At 47.7% G+C, this 12,235-nt stretch overlaps 2 protein-coding genes across 2 annotated transcripts in view; one reads left to right on the forward strand and one right to left on the reverse strand.

Moving 5' to 3' along the window:
- Positions 1 to 12,235, forward strand: part of LOC138522045 (major histocompatibility complex class I-related gene protein-like) — a 1,849,186-nt gene that overhangs the window by 63,217 nt on the left and 1,773,734 nt on the right. The gene's annotated exons all lie outside the window — the stretch shown is intronic.
- The window catches only part of LOC138522124 (antigen peptide transporter 1-like), a 56,517-nt gene that overhangs the window by 32,026 nt on the left and 12,256 nt on the right, over positions 1 to 12,235 (reverse strand). The window contains exon 3 of the mRNA XM_069635380.1: positions 3,206 to 3,323. Coding sequence (XP_069491481.1) covers positions 3,206 to 3,323 — 118 coding nt within the window. The remainder of the gene's footprint in view (positions 1 to 3,205; positions 3,324 to 12,235) is intronic.

The following is a 12,235-nucleotide window of genomic DNA, read 5'->3' on the forward strand; positions in this document are numbered from 1 at the left end:
GGGTGCAGAAAGGGAGGGGAGGAACAAAACAAGCGACTATCATACTAGGCCTGAGGACATTTCAGATAGTGCTGGAGGGGTGGTGGGGAGGAAAAAAACAGTAATGGGAGGGTGGAGGAAACAGACGAGGTTGCTATCATACTAGGTCCAGGGACAATTCTGATAGAGTAAGTGCATAGAAGAAATTGACTCTGCATGGTGCTCTGCAAGAATACAATGTGGGTCCATCTCAGAGGCATACGAGGGAATCCTACCTTCTGGAGTATTCTAGAATAAGTCTCCCTAACTCTGGGCTTCTGGGACATGAGGGCATGCAAGGAGCAGGGGTTTCTGCAGGGTCTGGTGTGAAGGGAACTAGGGAGCCAATCACATCTCTTGATGACCCTAAAAATTGGCCAAAGGTGGCACCAAAAGGTGAACCAACAGTCAATGAAAAGGTGTGTTATGGTGCGGGAGACGGCGAGATGTTACCTAAAGATGGTGATGGGAGAGACAGTGATGATGGGAGAGAGACGGCCAGATGTAACCTAAAGATTGTGATGGGAGAGACAGGGATGATGGGAGAGAGACAGCCATATGTCACCTAAAGATGGTGATAAAGATGGTGATGATGGGAGAGAGACGGCCAGATGTTACCTAAAGTTGGTGATGATGGGGGAGAGAGACGGCCAGATGTCACCTAAAGATGGTGATGATGGGTGAGAGAGATGGACAGACGTTACCTAAAGGTGGAGATGATGGCAGAGACAGAGATGAATGGGAGAGAGACGGCCAGACGTTACCTAAAGATGGCGATGATGGGAGAGACAGTGATGATGGGAGAGAGACAGCCAGACGTTACCTTAAGATGGTGATGATGGGAGAGAGAGACAGTGATGATGGGAGAGAGACAGCCAGACGGTACCTAAAGATGGTCATGATGGGAGAGACAGTGATGATGGGAGAGAGACGGCCAGACATTACCAAAAGATGGTGATGATGGGAGAGAGACAATGATGATGTGAGAGAGACGGCCAGACGTTACCTAAAGATGGTGATGATGGGAGAGAGACGGCCAGACGTTACCTAAAGATGGTGATGATGGGAGAGGGCGACAGTGATGATGTGAGAGAGACAGCCAGACGTTACCTAAGGGTGGAGATGATGGGAGAGACAGTGATGATGGGAGAGAGACGGCCAGACGTTACCTAAAGAAGGTGGTGATGTGAGAGACAGTGATGATGGGAGAGAGACGGCCAGACGTTACCTAAAGAAGGTGATGTGGGAGAGACGGCCAGACGTTACCTAAAGATGGTGATGATGAGAGAGACAGTGATGATGGGAGAGAGACGGCCAGATGTTACCTAAAGATGGTGATGATGGGAGAGAGAGACGGCCAGACGTTACCTAAAGAAGGTGATGATGTGAGAGAGACGGCCAGACGTTACCTAAAGATGGTGATGATGGGAGAGAGACGGCCAGATGTTACCTAAAGAAGGTGATGATGTGAGAGAGATGGCCAGATGTTACCTAAAGATGGTGATGCGAGAGACAGTGATGATGGGAGAGAGACGGCCAGACGTTACCTAAAGAAGCTGATGATGTGAGAGAGATGGCCAGATGTTACCTAAAGATGGTGATGATGAGAGAGACAGTGATGATGGGAGAGAGACGGCCAGACGTTACCTAAAGATGGTGATGATGGGAGAGATAGTGATGATGGGAGAGACACGGCCAGACGTTACCTAAAGATGGTGATGATGGGAGAGACAGTGATGATGGGAGAGAGACAGAGAGATGTTACCTAAAGATGGTGATGATGGAGAGAGACAGTGATGATGTGAGAGAGACAGCCAGACGTTACCTAAAGATGGTGATGATGGGAGAGAGACGGCCAGATGTTACCTAAAGATGGTGATGATGGGAGAGAGACGGCCAGACGTTACCTAAAGATGGTGATGATGGGAGAGAGACAGTGATGATGGGAGAGAGACAGCGAGATGTTACCTAAAGATGGTGATGATGGGAGAGAGATGGACAGACGTTACCTAAAGATGGTGATGATGGGCGAGAGAGACAGTGATGATGTGAGAGAGACGGCCAGACGTTACCTAAAGATGGTGATAATGGGAGAGACAGTGATGATGGGAGAGAGATGACCAGATGTTACCTAAAGATGGTGATGATGGGAGAGACAGTGATGATGGCAGAGAAATGACCAGATGCTACCTAAAAGATGGTGATGATGGGCGAGAGAGACAGTGATGATGTGAGAGAGACGGCCAGACGTTACCTAAAGATGGTGATGATGGGAGAGACAGTGATGATGGGAGAGAGATGACCAGATGTTACCTAAAGATGGTGATGATGGGAGAGATAGTGATGATGGGAGAGACACGGCCAGACGTTACCTAAAGATGGTGATGATGGGAGAGACAGTGATGATGGGAGAGAGACAGAGAGATGTTACCTAAAGATGGTGATGATGGAGAGAGACAGTGATGATGGGAGAGAGACAGCCAGACGTTACCTAAAGATGGTGATGAGAGATGTTACCTAAAGATGGTGATGATGGAGAGAGACAGTGATGATGGGAGAGAGACAGCCAGACGTTACCTAAAGATGGTGATGATGGGAGAGAGACGGCCAGATGTTACCTAAAGATGGTGATGATGGGAGAGAGATGGCCAGACGTTACCTAAAGATGGTGATGATGGGAGAGAGACAGTGATGATGGGAGAGAGACAGCGAGATGTTACCTAAAGATGGTGATGATGGGAGAAAGATGGACAGACGTTACCTAAAGATGGTGATGATGGGCGAGAGAGACAGGGATGATGTGAGAGAGACGGCCAGACGTTACCTAAAGATGGTGATGATGGGCGAGAGAGACAGTGATGATGTGAGAGAGACGGCCAGACGTTACCTAAAGATGGTGATGATGGGAGAGACAGTGATGATGGGAGAGAGATGACCAGATGTTACCTAAAGATGGTGATGATGGGAGAGACAGTGATGATGGCAGAGAGATGACCAGATGCTACCTAAAAGATGGTGATGATGGGCGAGAGAGACAGTGATGATGTGAGAGAGACGGCCAGACGTTACCTAAAGATGGTGATGATGGGAGAGACAGTGATGATGGGAGAGAGATGACCAGAAGTTACCTAAAGATGGTGATGATGGGAGAGACAGTGATGATGGCAGAGAGATGACCAGACGTTACCTAAAGATGGTGATGATAGTCATAGCTTTAATGGCGCCACCGAAGGCTGAAGGGTCTTCCTCCTCCTTCCCGATCCAGTCCGTCATTCTACCCGTGTAATAGGGCAGCACCATTTCACCTGCAATCAAGGAACAATGGTTTTATTCAATTTATAGAGCACTTTTACCCGGAGGAGGACACAGGAGTGGTGTGAGAGTGGGCAGTCTGTGGCAGTCCCTCTCAGTCTTTCTACAGTGGCTACAGAGACATTTTTGGCGCCTTTTTCCTTCAAAATCAGAAGGCAGCAGCGAAGCGGAGCGGAGTGGTGTGAGAGTGGGCAGTCTGTGGCAGTCCCTCTCAGTCTTTCTACAGTGGCTACAGAGACATTTTTGGCGCCTTTTTCCTTCAAAATCAGAAGGCAGCAGCGAAGCGGAGCGGAGTGGTGTGAGAGTGGGCAGTCTGTGGCAGTCCCTCTCAGTCTTTCTACAGTGGCTACAGAGACATTTTTGGCGCCTTTTTCCTTCAAAATCAGAGGGCAGCAGCGAAGCGGAGCGGAGTGGTGTGAGAGTGGGCAGTCTGTGGCAGTCCCTCTCAGTCTTTCTACAGTGGCTACAGAGACATTTTTGGCGCCTTTTTCCTTCAAAATCAGAAGGCAGCAGCGAAGCGGAGCGGAGTGGTGTGAGAGTGGGCAGTCTGTGGCAGTCCCTCTCAGTCTTTCTACAGTGGCTACAGAGACATTTTTGGCGCCTTTTTCCTTCAAAATCAGAAGGCAGCAGCGAAGCGGAGCGGAGTGGTGTGAGAGTGGGCAGTCTGTGGCAGTCCCTCTCAGTCTTTCTACAGTGGCTACAGAGACATTTTTGGCGTCTTTTTCCTTCAAAATCAGAAGGCAGCAGCGAAGCGGAGCGGAGTGGTGTGAGAGTGGGCAGTCTGTGGCAGTCTAATGGCGTCTAGGGCGGATGGGGGAGAGACCCTGGACCTGAGACACAACATCTTTGAAGAGGAGGACGCTCCACGAAGACTGCGGAGTGCCAACAGTTCGTCTGCCCTTTTGTTGGGTCCCTCACCTTCTAGAGAAATTCACTCTACCCTGACTTCTAACACTCTAGCCTGTGCAGGCTCTTTGAAAAGATCAGGAGGCAAACCACAAAACGTCCCATCAAAGAAGTTGAAGTTACTCAAATCAAATGTCCAACCAACTGTCCAACAGCATGCCACTAAAAACATCATCTCCATACAGAAGCACAAACAACAATTACTACCAGAGGAGTGGATCGAACATACCTCTGGTTCCCCCACGGCTGGGGACGCCGCTGGCAGAACGAGGCGACAGGAGCAATGTAGCATTTTCACCTTAGAGCCGGTGACGGGCTCCAGCCCCAGAGGAGCCGCGGTGCCGCGATCCCCGGCTGCATCGGTGAACGGCGTGGGGGGTCCCCCCCTCGTAGGAGGGGGGGCCTCCCGGGCTGGAGACCGGGTGGGGCTGGGGTCGGATGGCGTCGGCGAAGAGCTCACGAGCAGGGCTGGCGGCAGGGCTAGCCGCGGCTCCCCGGATCAACGGAGCTGCGGGAAAGCCTCGTTTGAACAGCTGTTGGAGGCTGGGGGCGAGCGCGGACGGATTCGCACAGGAGGTGGGCAGGCTGAGGCCCGGTGTCCATTCCCGGCGGATGACCCGGAGGAGCCGCCCCTCGGAGGAGGGGAGGCCACCATGGTCGTGGACCGGGGGGAGCCGCGGCTGGGCTGCACACGTCCTGTTGCACTCAAGGGAGCTTCGTGCACACTCCAGCATCCGGATGAGGAAACCAGAGTCTGTGGGGCAGAGAAACCCTTAAACTTGACTCCTCCTGGTTCAGCTGCCCCACAGCGCCATCAGGCGGACACGGATATTGTGACAGAGCCCCCACTACAAATCCTAACAAAGGCTCAAGTTCATAATAAACTTTCTTCACCACCAGCAAAACGTGCGGAACTGTCCATTTATGAAAGAAATGGCCTAAAATCGCCAGAGGGAGGGGACAAGTCTCTTGAACACTCAGTTGAGATGATTCCAAACTCGCCCGCATTAACCTTCTCTCCTTTGGCCCCCATAAGTCTTGAGTCCATCGAACCTGAGGTTGTCAAATCAATAGACTTGAGGAGGGGTAGCAAACAGGGGGATCCAACTCGCCAATTACATGGAATCCCATTCAGACTGCTCTCTAAGAAAAATTTTGACCTTCCAAAGTCTACCAAGCGAACAGCTGCAAAAAAACCTCCGAGATTAGCAACACCAATGGCGAGTCAGCGTTTGGAAAACTCACTAAAAACGCTTTTTCAAAGACAAGCCACAAAGAAATTACACCATGCAGGGCTTGGGGAAATTTCAGACGCAGATCTTTTGGAAGCCCTCCTAGAACCTCTACTCACTGCATCATCGGGCTCTCAGAATAATTCCTCCAACAGTGGGTTTATGGCTCCATTAACTCATACAAAGGTGCATCCAATAGATACTCCTAACTTTGGTCCATCAGGCTCACCAACTTTCTTGGAACTACAAAAAACTGGGATAGAGAAACCGGTAACTCCACCACCCTCACTAGTGCATAATGAGCTTTGTGGCGAAGTCCAGGAGTCTCACAGTGAAGCCCCAACTGTCTCGGAGGCTGAGCCTTTAATTGAACCTCTACTGGGAAGTAAGAATATCTTACCCCAGTCAGACAGCACAAGATCAATACCACCTCTATCTGTGTCACCGGATCTAATCTGTTCGGGGCTAGCTGACAATCCAAGTCCGACGGAGTACCCTTTTGAGAAAAGCAACTCGGGATACAAGCCCACCCCTTCGGTGGCTCATTCGGCCAGGGAAGCACATGACGAGAATGGAATCAAAGATGTCCTGCTGGACCCCCGAGAGGGCTCCATCCCAAGGCTGACGACCTCCCAACAGAAATCAAAGGACCTGCCGCGGCTATGGCCGCCTTCAACACCTGTGAGTTCCGCATCGAATAGAAGATCAAGTGAGGCTTCTTACACTATCCCTAAAGAGACTCCGTCAAAAAAAGCGGATTTCATGTACATCATGTCTGCTGTAACCATCGCTCTAGCACCTTTTTGCAAACTCTATGAGGCAATAAACGACTCTTTGAAAGACCACACTTCTATCTTTGCGATGATGAATTCTAAGCTCATTTACTTAGAAGGTTACATCAACGCTTTAGAGAAAAGAAAAACTGACCCAATTGGTGCTTTGCAGCTCCAACAAGTTGAGTTCATGGAAGCCCTATCAAGCTTAAGAAAAACCAACAAAGATAGCCTAGGGATGGATGTAAGTACCCAAACAATAGCACCAGTCACTCCGTGTAGCGACGTATCCTACACTGATTGTGGGACAAGGCCAAAAGCGGGCTCAACCTCCATGTCAGGCTCTCTCAACACACTGCCAATCAGAGCAAATCTGACATCTAACAATCTGAGCGTAAACGATGTAATTTGTTTAGACGCCATCCTCCCACAGAAAGACCACTTAGGATCGAAACTCACCCAAGGCCCAGGCCACAAACCAATGAACCCAGGGCCGCGTTTTGAGGGGAATTTGGACACGAGACCAAAGCAACAGACTCTCAAAACGCACACATGCCTCAAGACGGCTCCTTTGTTTAAAACATCTCCAGTAACGCCGCAATGTGATCTCCAACAAAAAGATCCCTTACCAAAGACGCCCCAAAACTGGGGAGGGATGAAACCAGTGACAACAAATGAGTCAGACATAGAGGCACATTTAGAAGTCACATTGCAGTCACCTAAAACAGTAGAAGATTTTCTTATGCAAAAGGACTTGATGGACATAAGTCAACACTTTGACGACTCCCCGGACAAACAGAAAGGGGCGAACTCTCGTCTAACTAAGATGACACACAACCAGCAGTCAGTCACGAGAGACCTTTCAGGCTTTAGCTCACTGGATGAGCGCTTCAAATCTCTACGTAGCACTCAAGGGGATCAATTCAGGAAATTCACTGAAAAGCGTTCTGAACAAAATTGTGAAGTGGTCTCACCTCCTCATCGGCCTCAAGTGACGCATAGATCAAGAGTTCACACTCAAACAAAATCTGATCTACCGGATAATTCTAAAGACTTGACGTATTCTCACAAGAGAAAGGGACCTCAAGAATATAAACAACATGAGAATGGGGATCGTAGATTCCATCATTCGAAGAAGTCGCACCAAGACTTGAAACACCACAACAAGAATCCAGCGGTCAAAATACGCCAACGGTCTGGGAACCAAAAATATCTGGTACTAAATAGACGTACGGTGTTGAGACTGCTACATAGTATCTCCTCTTTAAGAAATTTAAAATCAGAGGACCTTACAACGGTGGAACCTTTCCACAAGGACCATACAGCATACTGTCTCCTATACACATCATCAGCTGATGTGACTACAGCACTACTAGCAGCAGAGGAAGTACTATTCAAACAAGGGTTTGAGTTAACATTAACCAGACCATCTAGAACAGATAACGACAAGACAAAGGATTGTACAATGGAGGAAAGATCAAACGAAGAATGTCAGTCCACTAACTCAAAGGAAAATTCCGTAAAGAAACCACCAGCTACTCTTAAGTCCAACACGATCGACTCTATTCCTCAGGGGAAAGAAAATTCCCCTAGTAGCTCTTCTAACACAAAGGCTCCCACAACCTTAGAAGAGACCCAAAAAGTGACTCAGACCAGACCGTCTTTAGAATCGTCTTCATGGGCCTGGCTACCAAAAGCTCTATCCACACGCCTACAGAAATAGCCATCAGAATCTACAAACACTGACCAAGACCAACATCAACTGACTCTGGCATCATGGAACACAAGAGGGTTTTTACATTTGACAACTTCTGGAGACATCAATTTAGGGGACTATGACATCTTATGCCTCCAAGAAGTCTGGTTACAAACCAAACCAACATTGGATGGTTTTGAGATTGCCTTCTCAGAAGCATTAGCGGGCCCTAAAGGAAGACCATCATCAGGCCTAATCATCGCAGTCCGGATGGGTTGGGTTTAGAAATAACCAAAACCATCTTGACGACCCCATACGTCATCGCGGTACTCATCTCGTGGCAACGAAAGGAGGCTGGGGAAGAACATCAAACATGCACCCCCCTGTTGGTGATGTCGATCTATTGGAACCATAAAGGGATTCAACAGACCTCACTGTTTGATATAGTAACCTCCACATTGGACTCAGTCTACTTAGAGTTTGGGGTATGCGATGTTATAATATGTGGGGACTTAAACATCAAGTGCCCATTGGCTAAGAATAGCACCACAGACCCCGCACAGAGTAAGCCTTGTAAACAAGGCTTAGTCTGGCAGAAGCTGATGACGGCCAGACATCTTTTCAACTCTGCAACTACATTTCTTGACTCTATCTCTCTACCAACATGGAAAAGAGGTTTGACCAGCTCAACAATAGACTACATATTCGTCTCTGATTTGCCGTTAGCCCGGTTGATAGATTTTAACATTTGCCAGTCACAGCAAAGCGATCACAACCTGCTGGCCATTAAATGGGCCTCCATAAAACCAGATACAGATCATTACTCTGAAAGAATAGAACCGGTAGGAAAAGGCAACCGGGTAAGGATCTCACGGACCAACATTCAAGAAATTACTTGTTTGTATGGAAGCAGCAAGGAGGCCGCAAAGGTGGATTACAGACCATTTTTGGAACCTTATAGAGCCTCGTTAAAAAGATCGAAGGGGCCCAATACAACCCAGACCTACCATGCACATACTTTTGACTCGCTGTTGGTGTCACAGCGAAACATCCTCCGCAGAGCTAAAAGAATGGCTGCAAGTAACAACTCGCCCGCTACTAGGGCTTACATGAAGGAGACAACAAGAGCCTATAAAAACTGGCTACGGGGCCACCGCTTAAAACTACACCAACAAGACTCTGAAAACATGTTAGAACAAATTGGAAAATCCAACTCTAGAGACTTTTGGAGTCTGGTTAACCCACGAGCTAAGGAGGCATCTACAATGATGCTAAACAGTATATCGGAACCAGCATGGACTGGGTTCTACTCATCACTCTTCAAATCCCCAGACTCTGAGGCAGGACCTTTATATCCCCAGACGACAGCTCGGTGGGTCGACCTTTCGGACAGAGCTGAAATTCTGGACAAAATACTCAAGCTAAAGAAATCAAGGGCTCCAGGGCCTGACGGTCTGTCAAACGAGAACTTGAAATCCGCGCCAGAAGAATGGGCAAACCTGCTGAGCATAATTTTCTACAAATGCACTACCTCTCGCTCAATCCCGCCCACTTGGACCTCAGGAATCATTATTCCCATATTCAAAAAAGGAAGGAAGGACGACCCTAGAAATTTTCGCCCGGTGGCCCTCCTAGACGTGATAGGGAAAGTTTATGGTTCCCTTTTGTTGGATCACTTTAATCAGTGGGCAAAAAGTGCGCCCTGTAATGACCCTCTCCAATCGGGGTTTAAAAAAGGAGTAGGAACTAGTATAAACATCTTTATACTCAGCCTCTTAAAAGCAAAAGCCCGCGAAAAAAATCGGAACCTGTTTTTGGCATTTATAGATCTGTCCCAGGCCTTCGACTTAGTCAACCGAAGGAAGCTCTGGGGAAAACTTTCCAGTTGGGACTGCCCTCAGGAGATCCTGAACCCCATCAAGGCCCTGCACGCTGCCACATCAATACAGGTACGACTGAATACCAACGGCCTACTCTCGACATCCATAACAACAGACAGAGGGGTTAAACAAGGCTGCCCACTAGCACCAGCTCTTTTTCTGTCCTATTTTGGGGACTATAAAGATTCTCTAATCAGCGCACGAGTATTCCCCCCAGAACTGGGTAAAGAGAAGATCCTGAGACTCCTGTACGCAGACGATCTCATTCAGCTGGACCAGACCCCAATTGGTTTACAACGGCAGCTATCTGCATTGATCACATATACAGCCGCCAACGACCTAGAGGTAAACGAACAGAAAACGAAGATAATGGTATTTGGAAAGAATCAAAAAAAGACAAAAATGAAGAATTTTTCGTGGTATCTGGCCACAAACAAAATCGAACAAGTGGCTGAATTTAAATACCTTGGAGTCCTCATTGACTCCACGGCCAATGACTCGGCGATGCAGCACCATCTTTCTGAAAAAATGAAAACTCTAGCCTCGCAAGCAAAAATACTGGATAACAAATACGGACGTTTTTCATTGTTGCCACTACTTAAATTCTACAGGGGCAAAGTTATCCCGGCCATCACCTATGGAGCCGAGGCCATGCCATCTTTACCTCACTTCATATGGGCCAGACTGGAGAGTCAGTTCTGGCGCTCAGTACTGAACATGCCATCTTCTACTCCGATTGCTCTGATTAGACGTGAACTTTCCCTCTCTTCCTTAGAGTCAATCGTGAAAAGAGCGTCAGTTATGTTATATCGGAAAATAATAGATCCTTCTTCCTCTGCAATTTTCCAGATGGTCCATGAAGAGATGAATTCAAGCAAATCCATGTTATCGTCCAAATGGGAGCAAATGTGTTTACAGCAACTTGACATCTGCGGCAGCTCGATTGAAGAACTTCTGGGGAACCCGACAAGAACTAAAACCCGACTAGAAGAATTGGACTGGATAAATACATTGGAAAAGGCATCTGAGTACAAGTTAACTAGTCACCTTACACCAACAAACAGAAAACTGAATGTACTCCAACCCTTCCTGACAAAGCACCCAGACAAAAAAACTAGGAACACTCTACTCCGTGCGAGGCTAAATTTGCTACCTACAAATGAGATTCTGTACACAAGGGGCCTTTCAACAACAAATACTTGCCGCTTTTGTAATAACATTGAACAAAGCGAAACATTAAGGCACCTTTTACTACTATGCCCAGGTACTGACAAATTTAGATCACCATACATTCTTCATCACTTAAAAAACTCCTATCTGAGGGAGGAAGAGCTCTGGTGGGAGCGCCTAATAGGAGGCTTGAGAACATCTTGGTCTATTGCAGCCACAAAAATTTTGGATCAGATCTTCGCACATGTACCCCCGTCTTAACGGGCCTGGCCACAGAAGTAGACAGTTTGACAGATAATTGTTGGAACTGGGGAGTGTCTTCCGTTGTTTTTCGTTCATCCTCTTGTAAAAATCACCACGGTGATTATACACTCGTAATAAAAAAAAAATAAATAAAAAAAAATAAAAATAAAAAAAATTACACAGTCTGAAAGCAATTAATGCAATACTAGGAATGCTTTCTGGGGTAGTTACAAAGATGCTTCCATGAGTGAGGAAGATCGCCAAAGAGGTATGGGCCGAGGTAAAGCATTTCACAAATCTGGCGCCAGGAGGAATTAAGAGCAAAACAGACAGAGAGGGGCGAGTATGGGGCAGTCACAAGACAAAGAAGCAGAGAGAAACAGCAGTAGAGGCAGAGATAAAACAGGAGAGATATGGGGTGGTGCAAGGTAGCTTATGCCTGTAAATGCTGCAAGAAGAAGCTAAGAGGAGAGAAGCAGGAGTAGAAGTAGAGATATGGGGTGGTGCAGAGTATCATATACCTGTAAATACTGAAAGAAGTCCAGAGGAGAAAAGTAGAAGTAGAGAGGAGAGATATGGGGGTGGGGGCAAGGGAGCATAGGCCTGCTAATATTGCAAGAAGAAGCTGAGAGGAGGAAACAGGAGTAAAAGTAGAGATAAGAGGGGAGAGATAAGGGGTGGTGCACAGTATCATACCTGTAGGTGAGAGGAGAGAAACAGGAGCAGAGATAAGAGAGGAGAGGTATGGTGTGGTGCAAGGGAGTGTACGCCTGTAAATACTGCAAGAAGCTGAGAGGGAGAAACAGGAGTAGAAGTAGAGATAGGAGAGGAGAGATGGGGTGGTTCAAGGTAGCGTATTCCAGTAAATACTGCAAGAAGAAGCTGAGAGTGACATATGCACAGGACTGGAGGCCAATTGAGATGATCCAAAAGGGAGGACGTGTGAACACCCTCATTGATAGAGAACAGGAACGCACGTGTGTAGAATCCACTGGAGAAGAGCCC

Source organism: Ambystoma mexicanum, chromosome 13 (genome assembly GCF_040938575.1).
Source record: "Ambystoma mexicanum isolate Mex_15411 chromosome 13, UKY_AmexF1_1, whole genome shotgun sequence".
NCBI lineage: Eukaryota > Metazoa > Chordata > Amphibia > Caudata > Ambystomatidae > Ambystoma > Ambystoma mexicanum.